Source organism: Microtus pennsylvanicus, chromosome 14 (assembly GCF_037038515.1).
Source record: "Microtus pennsylvanicus isolate mMicPen1 chromosome 14, mMicPen1.hap1, whole genome shotgun sequence".
Taxonomy (NCBI): Eukaryota; Metazoa; Chordata; class Mammalia; order Rodentia; family Cricetidae; genus Microtus; species Microtus pennsylvanicus.
In genome coordinates this window covers 67,740,811-67,761,797 of record NC_134592.1, presented here as the reverse complement: position 1 = coordinate 67,761,797, position 20,987 = coordinate 67,740,811, and the positions used below count along the sequence as shown (strand labels likewise).

The 20,987-nt window shown below is 45.2% G+C and overlaps 1 protein-coding gene across 1 annotated transcript in view; it reads right to left on the bottom strand.

Annotated features, from left to right (window-relative positions):
• The window catches only part of Scin (scinderin), a 64,296-nt gene extending 44,080 nt beyond the window's left edge, over positions 1-20,216 (bottom strand). Inside the window, exons 1-3 of the mRNA XM_075948031.1 lie at positions 19,924-20,216; positions 13,656-13,810; positions 9,526-9,687 (exon numbers count right to left, since the gene is read on the bottom strand). Coding sequence (XP_075804146.1) covers positions 9,526-9,687; positions 13,656-13,810; positions 19,924-20,122 — 516 coding nt within the window. The 5' untranslated portion in view covers positions 20,123-20,216. The remainder of the gene's footprint in view (positions 1-9,525; positions 9,688-13,655; positions 13,811-19,923) is intronic.
• Between the last annotated feature and the right edge of the window lie 771 nt (positions 20,217-20,987).

Sequence of the window (20,987 nt, the reverse complement as noted above, 5' to 3'; positions counted from 1 at the left end):
CTAGAGGGACAGAGAAAGGGGAAGTAGTTCGAACAGTTCTTGTCTGCTGATGCCAATGCCACCCACTGACACCAGGTTTCCTGCTTTGCGTTTCTTGCCACACCAGCACCAGAGAGAGCAGGCCACACCGTGTTCTCTGGACGAGGAAAGTGTTTGGCAAGTCAAAGGGGCCTTCCAGACTCTTATCAAAAGCCATTTCCAGCCACTTTATCAAAAGCCGTTTCCAGGAGCCGTGTCCGACTCAGCTACTCAGATGACTCACACAGCCTTCGTGCCCGCAGCCCCGAACCGCCCGGCACCAGCAGAGAGCTCCCACCCGGAAGTGGTTCTCAGCATCCACACTACCCCGGAATAGGCAACCCAGGCAGAAGGAGCTTCAAGATCGCCCAAGAGTCACCCAGACCTATAAATTCAGAATCCTTTGGGATTAAAGACAAGTTCAACATCTAAATATTTTTCTAAAAGATCCAAACATGGAGGCACAAATGAGAACTGAAGTAGAAATCCTAACGTCTCCGCCATTGTCGTGCATCGACTCCAGGGAGACTGTGCCTTCAGCGCGCTCACCTTCTCCCCTGCCACGCTCTGTGCCTCACACCTAGAGGTCAAAAGTCAGCTCTTTTCACCCTCACCCACCGCTCACCGAGCAGAGAGACAATGCCATGGGCCCTGGCTTGTACTGCAGGGCAGAGTGTAAGGATCTCAGGTTGAGTTTATCGGTCTTCTTATCTTTGCCTTTCACCACAGGCTCGCCTCTTAGGAAACAGCTATTGCGCACTACTTTGGAGTAAGGGCTAATTTATTCAGAACAAAGAACAATTGTTTAACCCGTCTTGTTTTTTTATTTTTAAACTAACTTTTTTTTTCATCTAAAGCAAAGATAAAAAATAAAAGCCTGTATGAATTTGGGATTGTGACAGAAAAAGACTCTCTTTTGTCGGCAGAAGGGTTGAACCTAGGGCACCATGTGTAAAAGGCAAGCACTCTACCGCCTAGCAGAGCCACAGCCTCAACAGAAAGACTTTTATTCTGAGAAGAGAATGAGAGAGTGATGCCTGGAAGGATGGTTTGTGAACCAAGAAGCACGGTCGTGTCCTTAGGAGCGAGGAAATACTGGAACCATGGTTCCTAACACACACTCCACTTGATGGTTTGGTTGGTCTGTTGGTTTTTCAGGACAGAGTTTCTCTGTGTAGCCTGGGCCGTCTTGGGACTTGCTCTGTAGACTAGGCTGGCCTCAAACTCATAGAGATCCACCTGCCTCTGTCTCCCAAATGCTGGGATTAAAGGCGTGCACCACCACTGCCCAGATCACAGTTCCTATTTCTTAGACGAGACTATAATACGAAGTAAGAAAAGAAAGAGATGAAGGAAAGTGGACCGGAAGCAGTCATCCCGGTATGCTTGCCCTCAGTGGATTTGTCTTCAGCATAGTTTGGATAGACATCACAGCTCGGGATGCTATTGGGAAGAAGCAGGGCCTTTAACAGATGGGCCTGTCTAGTCTAGTGGTGAAAGAGTGGCATGACCTTAAAGGAGATACTGAGATCCCAGCCCCCCTTCTTCCTCCATTCTGCTTACTCAGGTGCTCAGATGCTCAGATGCCATGAGTAAGTTACTTCCTAGACAAGACATTTCCACCATGATATGCTCTCAGATAGACCCCAAAGCAATGGGATCAAGCGACCATGAACTGAAACCACAAGCCAAACTAAGCCTTCACTCTTCTCAATCTGCGGCACTTTTGTTAACGGCACACAACGATGACCAAATTCATCACTCATATCATCATCCTTGAGCATGAGAATTAGAGCAGAAATGACTGTGGGGCATGGTCCAGACAGTCTGGCCACTGGTGGGCATGGTCCAGACAGTCAGGCCACTGGTGGACATGGTCCAGACTGGTGGGCATGGTCCAGACAGTCAGGCCACTGGTGGGCATGGTCCAGACAGTCAGGCCACTGGTGGGCATGGTCCAGACAGTCTGGCCACTGGTGGGCATGGTCCAGACAGTCAGGCCACTGGTGGGCATGGTCCAGACAGTCCAGCCACTGGTGGGCATGGTCCAGACAGTCAGGCCACTGGTGGGCATGGTCCAGACAGTCTGGCCACTGGTGGGCATGGTCCAGACAGTCTGGCCACTGTTGGGCATGGTCCAGACAGTCTGGCCACTGGTGGGCATGGTCCAGACAGTCTGGCCACTGGTGGGCATGGTCCAGACAGTCTGGCCACTGGTGGGCATGGTCCAGACAGTCAGGCCACTGGTGGGCATGGTCCAGACAGTCAGGCCACTGGTGGGCATGGTCCAGACAGTCCAGCCACTGGTGGACGTGAACAAAGTGGCTCTACCCTCTGTTGTGGCTTGGGAAGAACTAAGCAGTGATCCTGTGAGGAGTTAAACAGCAGCTGATAGGAGAACATGATGTCAGAAGACCAAGTTCATAGCAAAAGGCCAAAGAACAGAGGCCAAAGCCCAAAACTCAGGAATGAACACAGCTGGGTGCAATGGCGTACACCTACAATCGCAGTCCTTACAAGGTGGAAGGAAGAGGACCAGAAGTTCAACCTTGGCTATACTATAGTTTTGAGTCCAGTGTGGGATACAATAAGACCCTGTCTCAAAAGAATTGTTTGTTCCAAAACACTAGGAAACCACACGGCTTTCCCTAGCACATGGGAGGCAGAGGTAGGAGGGGTGTCTTGAACTTGAGGTGAACCTGAGCTAGACAAATACATTCCAGTCAACCTAAGCTATATAGGAGCACATGACTGAAAAATAAGGAGACAGACAGACACACACACACACACACACAGGAGGAGAGGACAAAGATGGAGAAATAAGAAATCAAAACAATAAATAGAACCACATTACTACAGTGAAGTTTCTAAGTGAGTTAAGGTTAGTCAACTCATACCCAACCTCATCCTATTCCTGGGCACAACATTTTGTGTGTGTGTGTGTGTGTGTGTGTGTGGTTTACATTTTAGACCCCCCCATGGAAAGAGGCCTCTGAGGCTAGAATAAGACTGAGTTGTCAATGGCAATGAAAACTGTATCTCTCATCATGAGCTCCCGTGAGCCCACGTGCTTTCTGCTGCATAGATGCACGTTTGTATCCGTGTCTGCTCAACAGTTCCTGTAAGCTCCAAGCTTTGTGCGAGGAACAGATCCTGCGAGGGGAGCTGCTGAGTGACTGGAGGGAAAATGCGGCAAATGCCTCGAGAGGTGGGACATCCTCCATGCCGACAAAAAGACAGATAAGCAGAGACCTTCTGCCACAAGCTGGTCGAGGCCGGAAAAGGAGGTCAGGGGGCATCCTGCAAAGAAGGCAACATCCGTGACGTGTGTCTGAGCACAAGACGCTGTTGGGTGTCTGCAGGAAGAAGGTGTTGCAGAAGTGGAAACTATCCCAGGCAAAGGAAGCTACCTGAAGAAGCAAAGACGTGGCCTCTGGAGAGAACACGTCCACGGTGTCTTGAGTAGCAATGGTGATGAAAGGATGGGCGGGTCTAGAGTGGACTTGGAAAGTGATTACCTGTAAGAGGCACCCTGGGAGAAGTTTTCAATATGACTCCTGGCTTTGGAGTTCCACAGCCCCAGTGAGCAGTGGTTCTGTTACAAGATAGGAGAGCAAGAGAAAAGGTTTGAAATGAGAGTGAACCTGACCGTCTTTTCATTTATCTATTTATTTATTTTGATGTTTTTGAACTTGTTCAGTTTAAGGGTCTCATGATAAACAGAAGTTAAAATATCTGGGCAAATCAAACATACGCTGAGCTCAGGGACAGACTATGAAATGGTGAATTGCCAAGGCATAACATTTAAATTACCATGAGAATGAGTACAATCCCAAAAAGAATGTGATAACAAGAAAATAATTAAAAATAGTGCCACCTAGAAAACACTGCTTGGTGGCAGGTGGGCACACAGATCATGCAGATGAGAAAGGAAGATGAGCCAGCCAACGAAGGAGTGAAGATGAACATAGGAACCGCTAACACACAGTGCCCATGACAGCCCGGCGGAGGGGGGGGGATATGGACAGACGCACGGACGGACAAGGGTGAGAGTGAGTGTATGAGGGTATAGCACCCATGATATCACAGAAATGGTCTCCAAAAATAAACCAGACACTGTGGACTGGTGCCTGGTGAATAAGGAAGTAGAGACTCCTTTTTCAAAGCGAAGCGGTTGGACGTTGGGGGAGGGTGCCAGGTTCCAGGCAGCAGAGCAGGGTCAAGCCTCATCACTCATCCAGTGAGTTAACAGGGAAACACAGCAAGCAGAAGGCCACAGCCAGAAACTGGCCACAGGAATTTCCACTCCGCAGGAGGCCTCCTGGCCTCCTTCTCCACTTGTGGCTGACTCACAGGCATTTGTGAAAGCCAGCCACACGTCCCGGGCCTGGAGAGTTACGGGTGCATTGCTGGATTGTTGTTTTGTTGGTTTTGAGGCAGGGTCTCATTTAGCTCAGACTGACCTTGAACCTACTCAGTAACCAAGGATGAACCTGAACTCCTGACCCTCTCCCCTCTACTTCTCAAATGGTGGCTCTGGCAAAGATCTAGCCACATCCCGTGTTATTTTCTAATGACAAATATAAAAACCACTCCCTAAAAAAGCCACTATTTTCTCTACTTTCATACTGACTGACCAAACTCGTTACATTACAATCTCATGTCTCATGCTCAGCAATTCACACCTTAAGCGGAGAGAATGTCCCCACACCTAAGATCCCAGGAGAGAGCGTTTCGAAGGCGTACAGAATCACGTTAGTAATACTGTTTATCATAAAAGCGACACTTCTCAAACATTATTAAAAACAGGGTTTAGGTTATAAATATAACCTAAGTGTTGTCCAGCTGGCTTTGCTTCAGCAACAGCTTTGGGCATTGAACTTGCATCTGTCATACTTGCGTGGTAAAGCAAACTGCACAGGCTTCAAGTCTGTGCCCTCTAAAGCAGCTAGTGGTCTTTGAATGATTAGCTTAGAGCTACCCTTGAAATATTAGGGTTCAGAATAATCTTGTTCAAGGTCCCTCTTTGTTCACTGCGCCACACCCCAAAATAAAGTTATCAAGATAATCACAAAGATGTTATCACCACCATTCAAAACCTTGAGCAACAAGTCAACGGGTTAAAGGTTAGTGACTCAGACACAGATCTCCTGGTCACTTACTGCAGAGTCAAGAGGATCCTGCCTGGGTACCCTTCAGGGTGCACAAAGTTTCCGTGCCCTGAGAGGTAGCTGAACACGCTGCCTCTTCATCTCATCTATGAAGCCTAAAAGCAGGGGAAACTTGCATTTTGCTGAAGGTAACGCTCTAATTCGGGAGCTGGAGAAATGGCTCAGCAGTTAACGGTGTATACTTCTCTTGAAGAGGACCCCAGCTAGGTACCAACACCAGGACTGGGTGGCCCACAATCATCTGCAATCCCAGCTCTAGGGGCTTCGGTGCCTTCTTTGGACCCTGTCAGCACACACGCACATACACACAGACACACAAGCAAACACACGACTGAAAACAAAAATAAATCTCTACAATAAAGATTATTTATTGTTAAAAAAAAAAGATGTCTTTGAGTTATGCATACCCTGAACCCTTGAGGTTTTATGGGCATAGACCCATAGGCTGGCATTGCCTATGAGAAGAAGCACGTATCATTGGAACCTTAACCTGCCTACCCCATCCAACTACCTGGCCCGTTGTGAAACTCATCATTCGTTTCACAGAGTAATAATTTCACAAAAATGACTCTCGGTAGAACCCTAGACAGAGAGACTTGCATCGTCAGTTCTGAATTCAGCAGATTCTGAAATAATTTCAAGACGTCCAGCCCCACGCCATCTCACACAGCACAGCACGTACTCTGCGCGGTGACAAGAGTGTGTGACATAGAGATCGAAGCCTCAGGCCCCTCTGGGGTCACCACTCAACAGGAATCACCCACACACACCTTTGAGGACTTTGTCCCTTCAGAGAACTGAAGTGATGACGTCTGTCTCTCAGGCGTGAGCATGCTGGGTAAATCCCAGTCAGCTGAGGCTAGAGGGAGCATCAGAAGCCAGGTCAGGATGTGAGACTAAGAGGAAACCAAAGTTCCAGAGGTTAATCATTTGCCCAAGGTCAAAGAGCAGATAGTTAGAAAGCTGACCTGGAAGTCATTCGTGATAACTAAATGGATTATGGCATTTGGACAACAATGGGGTGATGCATCCCCTTCAGAACGTAAAATCTTGTGAATGCGATGAATCAGGGCACCGGAAAGGGCTTCTTGTTCAAGGTCTCCAGAAATCCCCTAATCAAATTACCTTCACAGATGAGAACCTGAGACCACTGTAATGAACTAGAACTGAGGTCTTTCTTCTTTTGAAAACGCTATTATTTAATATGCAAACCACCCACTTGTAAAAGGCTTTAAAATATGTATTAAAAGCTAAAACAAACACTTAAAAGTGCACAGGTTTAAGGGACAATTGCAGGTGATTTTTAGAACTGTGTAGCTTAATGATACCTTTGGGTTTTACTCCCCATAAGTATTTCTTTATTTTTGGTGGTAATGAAGGACAGCTTCATGTGGAAACACATACACACACACTCTCTCACACACACACACAAGATAACCAAAATAATCCTGAATAATGGAAGAACTGTTGGGAGTATCACCTTCTCTAATTTAAAGTTGTAGTACAATCTATATTAATAAAAACAGCATGGTATTGGCACAAAATCATAAATGTTGATTAGTGGAATTGAATTAAAGATCCTGACATAGGGGGCTGGAGAGATGGCTCAGCGGTTAGGAGCACTGACTGCTCTTCCAGAGGCCCCGGGTTCGATTCCCAGCACCCACATGGCAGCTCACAACTGTCTGAAAATGTAGTTCCACGAGATCTGACACCTTCACACCAACGAACATAATAAAGTTAAATAAATAAATAAAGATCCTGACATAAACCTACACACCTATGAACACCTGATTTGTTTAAATAAAGTAGCCAGAAATACATACTGGAAAAAATACAGCATCTTCAACAAATGGTGCTGATCTAACTGGATGTGGATATGTAGAGAATTCAAATAGATCTATGCTTATCCCCCTGCACAAAACTCAAGTCTAAGTGGTCACAGACATCAACATAAAACCAGACACACTAAAGCTGATAGACAAGAAAGTGGGGAATGGCTTTGAACGCATTCGTATTGGAGATTCTCTGAACAGAACACCATTAGCATAAGCATTAAGATCAGCAATTAATAAATGGGACACATTAAACACAAAAGCACATATAAAACAAAGGATTGAGACAAAGTGGCAGACCACAGAATGGGAAAAGATATTTACAAACTCCACATTGAATAGAGGATTAATATCCCAACTATATAAAGAAATCAAAAAAACTAGACATTAAAAAACTAAATAATAAGAAATGAGATAAGTTCTAAACAAAGATTTCTCCATAGAGGAAACTTAAGTGAGTGAGAAACACTTAAAGAAAGGTTCAACATCTTTAGCAATCAGGGAAATGAACCAAAACAACTTTAAGTTGCCATCTATGCCTGTCAGAATTGACAAGATCAAAAACACAAGTGACAGCTCACGCTGGCAAGAATGTGGAATAAGGGGAGCACTTATCTATGGCTGGTGGGCGTGCAAATTTGTACAGTCACTATGAAAATCAGTGTGGCGATTCCTCGGAAAGATGGGAGTCAATCTACCTCAAGATGCAACTCTACCATTTTGGGGCATATACCCCAAGAAGGTTTCGTTTTACCACAAGAATACTTGCTGAACCATGTCCACTGCTGCTTTATTCATAATAGCAAGAAATTGGAAACATGTTAGATGCCCCTCAACAGAAGAATGGGTAAAGAAAATGTGGTACATGGAGTATCACTCCACTGTTTAAAAAGATGACATCATGAAATTTGCAGGTAAATAACTGGAACTAGAAAAAAAAATCATCCTGAGTGAGGTGACCCAGACCTAGAAAGATGAATGTGGTATGTATTCATTATATGTGGATATTAGCCATTAAGTATATGATAACCAAGCTGCAACCCCTAGAATCAATCTTTTACTTCCAATAAGTATTTCTTTGTTTCTGGTGTAGGGTAATGAGAGAGTAGCCCAGTAGCTGGTTTGTGCCCAGACATAAAAGCCAGGTCTCAAATATAGCTAGTGGAATGGATTGGGTTTTAAAGTTGGAAGGAATTCCTCATGAAATTGACTCAACTCAGAATAAGAAAGCAGCCATTCGCCTGTCCAGACACCCAGTGCAGGACTGGAAACTGTATTTTGAGCATTGGCATTAGTAGAATCTCATTAATAAACACAAGCTGCTATGAACCAGAACAATCAAATTATAGGCTAACAGTATTGAAACTATAGACACACCCTAACTTAGAGGAGCGGGTGAAGCCTGTGCTTCGGGGCTATTCTCCAAACTATAACCTTAACACACTCATGCCTTTGTTGTTGACAAATTCTATTCGCACTAAACTAACCACATAGCTCCACTTTTAGAGTCCTTACTGCTCCCTTTTCTGCAGAATAAACCTTTGGCGTCTGTCTGCTGCTTTATCATAAATACAGCCAGCTAGCGACAGTAAAACAGTGCTTAGAGGAGAATCAGATAAACCTGAACTCCAGCTCTGGCTTCACCATTTAAAGGCTATGCAACCTTAAATGGGGTCTTGGCAATTCAAACCACGTGCTAATTGAAGCCATGGACTCTGGGTACGGCTTGTTGTAGTGTAGGAGATGACTCTCAGAACATGGCTGTGAATTACATCAGAAGAGGGAGGATCCATCTTCCATGCCTTTTTTTGCCGTGGCACATGGTTCTTCAGGAGCAGGGAATGCCTTTTACTATGATTTTGAAAGTCTAAAAGACACCATATAAATCAGTTCTAACATAAGGCCTTAAATTCTTCTTTGTTATAACAAAAATGATTAAGAAATGTGCCTGACATTAAAGGAGCCAAATTCCTGGGAGAAAAAGTAAGTTTGATACAAAATACCACTGCCCGTGCTATTAAGACGATGAGAATATTTGTACCTCTGGTTTGTCATCTAATAACCTTAAGATCATTGAAAAAATATGAAGCATTATGGCACACATACATATTCATATATGTTCATATTTTAAAATATTTTCTTCTTAGTTCTTCCATATGTTTAGAATCATTATATGGCCAGCTTAGATTCTGGAACCTTTGGTTGCTTAGAGAATCATTTCCTCCACCTCAAGCCATATTTTATCACACACAATCAAAGACAAAAATAACCAGTGGAAATCTGTCCAGAGTGATGGGGAAATATGTTGAATATTGTTCAGTTTCTGTTCTATGGTAGGAAGAACCAAATCACTCCTCTATTCTAAACCAGTCAGAGAACAAAAAACCTTGAAGTCTCACATTGTGTGTCATTTGCACCGCTGCCAAGTGTGTGGACGTGGTGCGCGTCTGATTTGATGTAGCAAATTCCCACAGCTGTTGCCTTGTGCCCACGAAACTTACGGTGCCAAGGTCAATGATGAAGCAGTCGCCCTTATTGAAGCTGTCCCAGCTGAGAGGAACCTCCGTGGCCCTGACCACTCTCCGGCCCTTCACATGCAGGAGTCTCTCCGCTGTCAGGTCGTTGGTGAGAACATGGTTTAGTCCGGAAGCCACGCCTCCAGCCTGGTCAACACCAAACAGAGACATGAGACTGCTACCCAGACACAACAGGGGCAAGGCAAGAATGCACGGGCTGGGCCAGGACGAAAACGCAGCGGCAGGCCAGGTGGACCGTGAAATGGGGAAAGAGAATTATTGGTAAAATCAACAGGCCAATCGGTTACTTTGCTCTCCTCCATCATAAAAATCTAATATAAAATTAAAAATATTCACTGAGGACCCGTTGCATAAAAAGAAAAGTCAACGTTGATTGCCCTCATGTTTCCCAGACAGCAGCAGGAGGCTGGAAAACTCGGAGATGACGCGCCTCAAGTCCAGTAGCTCAGAACAGGTACCCAGCCTTCTATTGTCACTCACAGAGGGGAGGGTCCCAACCATCACCCTGTCGCAGAGCAGAGAAGGAAAGAGATGTGGCTAAGAGGGGGCTGTTCCTAGGAGGGAGACAAAAACAAACAAAAAACCCAGGACTGAGTATTTTTGTCTTAAATTAAGGGAGATACAGATCCTGATTCTACAGCCCAAACAGAGCAAAACGAAGGGCAATGAATGAGGGTTTCTGAAGAGAAAGACTGTTGTTCACTGCGGCTTTGTGAAGCGAATAACACCGTCACCCTTCACAGCCTTCTCTTTTCCTAATTAGATGTTAGGAACTGTTTCTTTACCTTCATAATCAGCAAAAAGATGACATACATAATTATGAGGCGGTATTACAAATTTATATATCTATATACTCTATGATGTTTGTATATCTATATGCACATATCTATACATATATACATACACACATACATACATAGACACATATTTTTTAAACAGCATTATTAAGTTGCCCAGAATGGCCTCAAATTTACAACCATCCTGCTTCAGCTTTCCGAGAACATGCCACGTTTTAAAAATAAGTAGAAATGCATTGTGATCTGTTTTATTAAAAATAGTAAAGGAGAGTATGTGAAAAGGAGAGGTTATAATGTAGAAGCAAATCTAGATTGTGATCTCTGGCCTCCTTTTCACATATAAAACATTCAGACTAATCCCATAGAGTGAACCATCAGAGCAATTTATAACTTGAAAATTTAACATTCTTTAAAAAAAAACATAATCCGCTCTCTGGCCCGTGAAATGACCAAGTAGGTAAAGATGGTGGGCGCCAAGCCTGATAAAATGAGCTTGATCCCCAGGACCCACACAGTGGAAGGAGAGAACTGGCTGCTGCAAGTTTCCTCTCACCTCCACAAAGGGGCCACAGCACACATACACCACACACACACACACACATGCACACACATGCAAAACACACGCACACACTCATAAATAATAAATAAATAAATATAATTCTTAAAATTAAAAATAGTACTGCTTCTAATATTCGATGCCACAAGTTCTGTCCCCCATTTACCCAAAAGAAGCTGTCTGTTGTCAGGCTGGCAAGGTGGCTCAGTGGGTAAATCATTCCTGGCAAGCCTGCCGACCTAAGTTGAATCCCAGGAACCTACAGAAAGGTAAAGGGGGAGAACTGACTCCACCAAGTGATCTCCTGGCCTCCACACACATGCAGTGGTAATAGCTCTTTCCTGAACACTGTCTGGGTTAGCACTAGATGCTTCCAGACCTTTTATGCTCCCACTAGGAAGGGTCACAGCTAAGCAGATGACCCTTCTAGTCAGTGGGACCAGAAGCACGGGTTTGTGAGAGAAACGCGTCTGCTGGCCACCGTCTACAATCACGACTTGAGAAAAGAATCTGAGCCAGAAATTCAATGCCAGGGAGCAGTGGTAATGGACTTTGGTAGCCACTTTGCTGGCCTTGAAAATTCGCTAAAGAAAAATGACGCAAACCCTGAGACAGGAAGATGATCCTGGCAGCTCCCAGCTGAAGCTTTACATGGTGGACGGCAACCTGGCATGATTTTGATAGACTTGCTAATGGCAGGCTCTCTCAAGTTTGCCCACTCAAAATAAACACTAAACTCCTTCCCGGGTACTCTTCCACTCTTTCTCCGTCCTGATGTCTGAGTCATTTATTTATGTTGAGAGAAGCAGAGAATGGTGATTACCAGCTTAGGCATCGAGGTCAGACAGTCAGGGTCAGACAGTCACATGGCCACTGACTAGCGAAGACCGTCATAAGTCGCATAGACTCTCTGAGCCTTGCTTCATTTACCTGACAGGACAGAGCCAATGGTAAGTGCACCAACGGGGATATATTCAATATTGTTTTTGCATGTCGTAAATGGTATAATCTATAAACTTGAAAGTAAAAAAGGGAAGAAGCAGTACCGTTGGTCACCTCTTCCATTCTGAGTGGCTAGCTATCTCTGACATTAGCCACACATCCTAGTAAGCTGTCCTTCCGGCAGCCACCCACATTAGCATCGTGTGGCTGATCAGAGAATCAGCTGACCCCGATGGTCTATAGGGCCTCCACTTAGAAACATCCCCTTTCTGAAAAATGCTGATCTGTGGCAACTTTGAAGTTGATAGAAGATAATTACTCAAATACTACAAAGTTACTTTTTTATTATCTTTCCTTTTGCATATGTATTCTAGAATTTGGTTTTCAAGATCCTGTTACTAGCCAAGTTCATCCTGAGTATGTGGTATATTAGAATCTTATTGTTTACCATAATCCTTAATCCCCATATCGTGTCTGTTTGGGGGAACTAGTATGAAATACATAGTATGTCCCAGAAAACTAAGGGTTTGAAAAGCTTCTGCACTCCCCTGCAGCAAGCTAGTTGTCTGGATGGAATGTTTTCCAGCAAGGTGACTCCATCGGACCTGCTTTGAACAAGCGGAAACTCTCAGGTCTTGAACTGTTGGGTTCAAAGAAATGAACGAAACCTCAGAATATTTTGACACAAACTAGAGGAGCTGATGGGAATTCAACAAAGCAAGAGGCAGCAATCTCATGTTTGAAGTGGTTTACAGCCGAGTGTGAAATAAGGAGATCAAGAGACAGAAGAAATCTGTGGCTGTTCTGTCTTGTCTCATGGTATTACAGACATCCAACCAAGGACATAATCAGGTAAAAAAAAAGACATAAACCTGACATCTTTCAGTCATTGTTTGGGGGTCTGTTTGGTTAGTTGTTGTTTCTTTCTCAACTTTGATGTAAGTGTGACTATGTAGTCAAGCTGGCCTTGAACACATGATCCTGCTGCCTCGACCTACCAAACGCTGATAATATGGGTATGCACTCCCAGGTCTGACTTAATCCACCATTTAAACACATATTCAGAAGTCCTGTTTAGCTCTAATGTCTTAGGTAGTCCGCAGGAGCGAGGCAACAGGGGATCACCGGATGGCCCTTGTTTTCCTTAGAGAGGTTTTGCTTCTGGGGTATCTGTTTGGGGAAGGTCTTCCTTGTGTTTTAGCTGAGTTCGCAGACAGGGAGGGAAGGACTAGGGAAGGATGGTCCAACTGCAAAGCTTACTGGGAGAATTAGGGTGAGGCAGAAGGGGTCTAGCCTTTGCATTTCCTTAGGAGGTAGACCTATTTATTAATACTTACACAGTTGGGTTTTTTTGTTACCAAGGAGCTGAGAACGAGTCTCAATTGGAAGAACGCTTTCTCAGCATTTGGAAATCTCTGGGCTCTTCATCTCAAACACAGCATAGACCAGGTATGGTGGCACACACATCAGCCTAGCACTTGTGAGCTAGAGGCAGAAGGATCAGGAACTCAAGGTCATCTCTGACCACAGAGTGTTTGAGATTAGCCTAAGGCTACAAGAGAGAGTGTCTTGGACTTTCTGAAGCTGGGTTTCCTTTGCTGTGTACCTACTGACAAATATGAAAATAAATCATACATGCACACACATGCTCGTACATTCACACAGAGCCTAAGACCAAACAAAAAGCAAATCCGTGCCCTCCAAAAAGTTGTGATCTCTGAAGACATGCAGTGTGAACAACCAGGAAGAGAACCCCTTTGAAAAGGCCACAACGAACCGCGTCCCACAGAAGCGCTTACCTTGTACTTCAGACCCCCTTTGAAGTAGCCCACGAAGTCAGTAGACTCATAGCCTTGAAGTTCTCTGCTCTGCACGGGCTTGCCCCCCAGATAGTCGTCCATCTGGACCGTGAAGATGGCCGCTGCCGTGCTTTCATCCTGGGAGCATTCCTTTCCTGAGTCAAGACAGACATCAGTTACTGGAGGAAGAGCACGGAGGCAGAGAGGGGATGCGAAGGACACCAGACGCTCTCATATATGTATGTATGTATGTATGTATGTATGTATGTATGTATTTATATATTTTAATTTAAATATAATCATACTGCTTCCCCCTTTTCATTTCCTCTCTCCACCCCCTCCCGTTCCTTCTTTCTCAAATTGATATCCTCTTGTACTTTGACTGTAGATATAGACAGATACAGGCACACACAACTAGACTGATCCAACCTTCTGAGCCCATCTTTGTTGCCTGCGTATGCAGTTTCAAGGCTGACCCAGTTTGTATTGGGTAATCAATTAGGCTAAAGCTACCTCTCCCAGCAGAACAATGGCAACATCAATGGACAGGTAAGCATGGAGAAGCTTTCGTTGCGGTGATGTTTCTGGACAGCAATCTGCTGCCGAAAGACCCCTTATCAGGAGCAACATGTGATGCTATGTGGCTCATACCCAGAAGTTTTTCATATTCCTGACTTTTCCAGTTTCTTTAAAAAAAAATGTAAAGAAACACTATGACACAGATCTGCTTGGGGAAAAATCAATCCACTCTAGCGGGACTCAGGAAAGCATTCACTTCATACGGAAGTTAGATCCTGCCAGGAAACACCTTGGGCTCCTTCATCATCACTCAGTCAGGCTTACAGTGTGCCGGTGAGAAGTACTTGTGGGCCATAAGGAGATAACGCCATGGTTTTTAAGATAGGAAAATGAATAAAGCTTCCCCCATCCTCTGATTTCAATCCTATTTCCCCCCCTTTGCTATCTCTTCACTTTGTTCTATGAAATAGTTGCTGACGGAAGGAACTGACGTCCTGATGTCTCTCAAATGCTACACATCTGATAGAATTTAAGACAGTATAAAATTAGCTTTTACAATTACGAAATAGAATCTACCCAGGCTTCTCTGCGCCGGTGTCTATGCAGTATGAGATGTTCAGAACCAAGATAACGAGGAAGACTCACAGTTCATTTAAAAAAAATCCCACAACCCTAAACCTTCATAAACCTTACTACATCTGAGCTGAATGAAAATTATGAGTAATAATTCAAATACCAACACATTTATAGCACTCTTACCATGGGCCACACAGTACTAGCGTTTTATATGAATGGCATTCAAGTAGCCCCATGAAATGAACCTAGTTATATCATGATACTGTGAAGGTCGTGGGCACTGGGAAAGACTGAGTAGTTCTTGAGGTTATAAAAGACTTTCCAAACAGGTTCACAGAACTCTAAACAGCAAGCACTTAAGAAGGACAATACATGTGTTTTAAAGATTTTTAGAAATGATTTGCATGTTTGTTTGTGTGTGATATGTGCACGGGAGCACAAGTACTCCAGAAAAAGGCATTGGACCCTCTAAAATTGACATTACAGGCAGTTTAAGCCACTCAATGTGGGTGCTGAGAACACAACTCAGGTCTCCCAACCACTGAGCTATTCCTCAGCCCCACATAAATTCATTTATTACAGTTCCTATTAACAGTAAATTCTTTGGTGACCACAGTATATATCTTTCCCCAATGAGCCACAAGTTTAGAAGCAGCGACCGTATTTCCCAGAATAATGCCAAGTGAAATTTGGTGTGGGGTTTCCTTCTGTATATGTGTTGCTTTTATTGGTTAATGAATAAAGTTGTTTTGGTCAGTAGCTTAGCAGAGTAAAGCCAGGTGGGAAATCGAAACAGAGATATAGAGAGAGTAAGCAGAGTCAGAGAGACGCCATGTAGCTGCCAAAGGAGACAGAAGCTGGATCCTTACCAGTAAGCCATAGCCTCGTGCCGATACACAGACTAATAGAAATGGGTTAATTTAAGATGTAAGAGTTAGTTAATAAGAAGCCTGAGCTAATAGGACAAACACTGTTGTAATTAATATAGTTTCTGTGTGATTATTCAGGTCTGGGTGGCTGGGAATGAACAAGCAGTCCCTGCCTACAGAAATTCACCAAAATTGAGAAGAAGCCAGTTAGCTGGACTAGGGAAATGCAAGTTCTTAAGCTCCTTCCCAGTTCCCCTTCCTTGTTCAGAGGTGACCTACATAGCAAGGATCTTCTCGGACAAAATCTCAGCAGCCAGAACAGTACTTATATGGCAACAGCTTTGTAAACGTTCTGTGGCCCAATGTGTTCTAACATGCACCTTAAAAATCCTCATGCAGTTCTGCAATCCAAAAAGATGCTGCTTTTGTTCTTGGCCCATTTTTCCAGCTCTCATAACAGTAGATCTTGGTGTAAACTTCATACAGAGACTATTTAAGAGAGACGCTTAAGCCAAAGTTGAGATCAAAGTCATCAAGGAAGAGGTAAGGACAGATACATTCTGATCTGACGAGTTGAAACATGGCTCTTTTGAGTTAGGTATGGATGGTGGGCATGAAGTTAACGAATGAAATGGAAATAAGTTAATTAGACCATGCTCTTGTCTGCTGATGTTGTGCACCGTACCGGGCCAGGGAATAACAGAACGCATAAACCAAAGTCCTGGCCTGCAAAGCTTGAAAAGTCTTAAAGAAGCCAGTATCAACCTTTCCGATGTGTGGAACCGAGTCAATGTCTGTTGAGTTATGATGCAACTCTAGCGGGTACTAGAAACGTTTGTGTATGAATCCTGCTTATTATGACTTCATTTGATGTCCCATGTGAATTCTGTTTGTGACCTCATCCCTTGTTTTCCTAAGCCCGTCTACCGACGTCTGCCATGTCACCCTGTCTTTGTTGCTTTATATTTTATGTGTGTATGTATATCCCACGCGTCTGTGTGGCGGGAAACTTCTAAAACTGGGAAATGGGACGAATTTATAAACAAAACACAGATTTAAAGAGGTCTCACAGCTAGACCTACCTAGTTCTCATTCCCAATTTTAAAGATATTGCCACATTGGGACCAGACAGGATACTACTCAACATGATGAGTCGCGTCTGCTGAAAACATATGGAGCTACTGGCCCTTCTGTAAAACCAGTGTGGCAGAGCACGGAGTAGGAATGAAGGTAGGGAGCACAGACTTGCACAGGGGATCACAACTCCGACACCCACAGGGATGCAGTCGGCCTTACTTGTACTTCCCCAGTGTGACGTGTTCCCACGGCTGGGTTTATGTGGTTAGAGCTGTGCAGTCTTACCACGTGTGCTAATCCCCACGTCTGCCTTCAGAGTCCATATACTAAAGAGCTCCATCGCCAAGAAGACCCTCAAGCCACTTTCTTTAATTTTTTTCTACACGTGTTTACGTAGTTTAGGCAACATACCACAGCACGTGTGTGGGCATCAGAGAGCAACTGTCAGGAGTTGCTTCTCTTCTTCCACCACGTAAGTTCCAGGGATGGAACCGAGGTAGTCAGAATTGGCCTAAGCAGCAAGCTCCTTCACTCACTGAGCCATCTTGTTGGCCCAGCAATCAGTTCCTTGGCATTGTCACTAGCCCCTTGTATGTTATGAGATCCTTGTATTGTATATTTTGTGTTATATATCATAATCTAGTCCTTTTGTGTCCCAGTGCCCTGGGTAAGACCACACACACACACAAAGGCTCGCACACACAGCATGACATCATTGAATGCTGTTTTTAAACATTACCTTCTGAAGCTGGCAAGGAGAAGGGGTGAGGGAAGGTGTTTGTAATAAGGTTGACGGCACCATAGCATCTTTAAACTCACCCCTAACTACAGACTGGATGCTGTGAGGAACCAGAAACAAAAGCTGGGTGCAGCTCAACTGCTCGACACAAAGCCGAAATGTTTTCCGAGGAGCAGTATAAAACATGTTGAGCTGCAGGCAACAGCGTTTTCCTTTCACTGCTTCTAGACAGACAGCATTACCACACTGTGTGGAAACAGCACGGGCAGACCAGAAGGAAGGCTGTCAGCATTTTTTGCTCGTCGTAGTCCCGCCTCCTTCCCACCTTGCTTGCTTCCTCCTGCCGGGTCTATCCTTTCCTTTGTACCCTGGGCATTTCGCCCAGGCAGCCTCTCTTTAACTTAACTTCTTCTGGTTGACTTCCTCATTTCCTTCAGGAAGTCAAGCATTCTTTCCCCTCTAACTAATCTTCATGAACTCTTCCCTATTCCGATATCAGAATAAACTCTGTCAGATGGGACTGCCTCTGCCTGAAGACCGGAAATAGGAAAGGCTCCTGGCGAACACTGAAGGTGTCCTGGCTCTTCTTCCTTTGATAGAATCTCCCCACTTGCCTTCCTTTCCCTGTGTCTGTCACGGCTCTTCTCCCTGTCACACAGAGCCTGGAAACCTCTCGGGTCACGAATCACGTTCTACCAATGTTTTATCTTTTTTTTTCCCCTTACAAATCCTTTGGGGTTCTAAATTCTCTGGAAAGTTTCATAAACTATCTCAAGTGATTTGCAAGCTCCTGGGCAGCCTGAATTTATAGATGAATTAGATTGTCATTGATATACTATTCACTTTAGTTTTTGAAGGTTTTTAAGGTCATAAGCTGTTTCTGCACAAATAGACTATGTCCTATTATAATTGTGAAACTGGTTGGCACTAAATGGATTATTAGAAGTATAAGTGAGCCACTTAGGATATGGAGGCAGGAGGATAGAGCATGAGAGGCCAATCTGGGCTATATTTAAGTTCCAGAGAGTTCTGGGCCAGCCTAGTTGTAAGGCCCTGCTTCAAACAAATGCATAGAAACAGCTTAAGTGAATCTATGAATCTGGCGGAGCACAATACTTAAGGTGCCTGCTTGGGCAAGAAAAGTGCACTGAATTAAAGACTTAGACTCAGAGCCTTCGGTATGCACTCTGTGGATGAAGCCAAACGCAACTTGGGAACAGCAAGCGAGTTTTCTCCCATTTAAACTCACCCTGATGACACTTGAGACCCACATCCACTCCAGACCCAAATGCACAGTGTGAAGGTTGTTCTACCTGGGGTCACTGTTTCATGAATAGAACACAGATTGCTGTGTACTATGACTGGAGAGGCATTACCCGAGGAAACAAACTGCAGGGAGCTCAGCCACCGTAAGCAAGCAGCCAGGACTGTAAAAGACACCCGGTTCCTCTCTGTGTTTTCTGTCTCAGATGCCCGCTCCCGGCGTCTGCTAATGCTTAGAGAATCACTTCTAAATGTTTTCACTTGTTCCTTAAAAATTTTCAGATGTTAGAAACTAAAGTTGAAAGGTGGCTTTCAAAGTGTGTGGTTTTGTGTGCTTCCCTCCTGGGCTCAAGAATAAATATACCAAAAGACACACTTGTATCAGGAGGCAAGCGAGTTTGAAAAGAAGGCTCAGATTTTCTGCACGTTGACAGGCGGGGTGTGCCTATTGGCACAGGACCTCACCGGGAGAGGTTGAACATTCAGGATGTTTACGGGTAAAAGTAGAAGGTGGAGACAGTGGAACACAGGGCCAGTGTCCTGAAAGCCTGGCGCCAAAGCAGCTCCAAATAATTACGACCGCTGAATGGAGCTGTTTTGGTCCACACTGTGTCCTTGTTAACACCGATGAATAATAAATGAAAAATTGTAAACGAAACAGCCTATCCAAAGAAATATACCAGCCATACAGAGCAATTTTTAAACATGGATGATGGTTGTATTCATTCCCCCAAACACGCAAGCGCTGTTGCACACGGAGACTCTTGGTCTGGAGTGGCACAAGCTACTAGTCTCAATTAGCGAAGAAGCCTAAGCTGGTGCCCCAAGGCAGCAAATAAAAATAAATAAAAGTTTGGAACTGGGCGTGGCGTTTTCTCTCCAACTGCGCAGATGTCCACAAACAAGTTTGACTTCATCTCCACCCTGCCTGAGAAACCAGGGCTGAACTTGCCCGAGAGCGCTCAGTCCTTGGCCAGCACCCGGGTTTTTCTCAGGCAGCCGCCCAGGAATAGAATGGGGTTTGGGTTAAAGGGAAAGAATGAGCATGAACTACAAAAAGAGGTTTGGTCAAGGCCGACATGGGTTCACCTCCTGGGTGACTCACCTCATCCCATTTACAGCCGACCAGGAGCTGACCTGGGGCTAGGACAGGGTGCTAGCTGAGTGTCACCCATCCCACCCAGGTGATGGGACCCTGGGCAGCCCTGTGCCCCTCACCGCTTACCCAGCCAGAAGTGCAGGCGGTAGGAGAAGCCCCTGCTCGTCTTGGCCGTGTGCAGCACCAGGTAAGCGTCTCCGACGTAGAAGTCACCATGGGCACCTTGCGGCACTGGCACCAGTTCCAGCTTCTCGACCCTCCACACCTGCAGCCCCGCCTGCTGGCCCGCTCGCGCAAACTCGGGGTGCTGCAGCTCCTGCGCCATGGTACCTGCGATGCTGGCAGAGCTGAGGTGACTGGAATCGCGCTCTCAGCCCAAGTAGCGCTAGGTGAGAGAGAACCCGCCCGCCCGGCTTTTAAAGGGCTCGCCCGAACCGGAGGCGGAGCCTGCAGGGCAGCCAGCAGCCACGCCCGACCCCAGGCGGGAACCTGCATCTCAGATTATCGGACCCGGCTGACTGAAACGCTAGGAAATGCTCCCCCCCCAAAAAATAAATAAATAAATAAATAAGTAAGTAAATGGTATAAGAGACACTTAACACGGCAACACATGGGTTCTTCGAGCAGCACCCAGGCCGGTGCACGCTGGTCCCGCCGCTCCAGTTCCTTCACTGGTCTGATTTGCCCTCTGATGCCCTAGGGGTGGCGGATGGGAGCGCAGGATCTAAAATAACCCATTCACAAAACAGGTCTAGCTATGAGGGCCACAGCACGCACCGCACCGTTAGGGGTCGGAATGACTGGTTGTGTTTCTTCTGCAAGAGCGGAAAACTGTGCTGCGCGGTCCTTTAAAAGTCCCGCATTGTCCGCTCCCTTGGTTCATGCTGGACAGCCTCTCTGAGATGCCTGGTGGCCACAGCTTTCCTTTGGATAGGTTTGGAAACTCCATGTACAACAGCACGTCGGGTTTTCTTGAAAAGATAAAAATCTGACAAACTATCTGCGCTACTGGCGTCAGCGCTCAGCTAATCCCTTGGCGTCCAGGAACTGTGGTAACGCGTCACCTGCCTGTGGTGTCAAGAAAGTCACTGCAAACACCGACAGCAGTGGCCCTCCAGGGATGCGATGCGTTTTGAATTTCCTGTTAGCTAACTTCAGGGCCCTCATTTCTCGTTTCACCGACGCTTCTT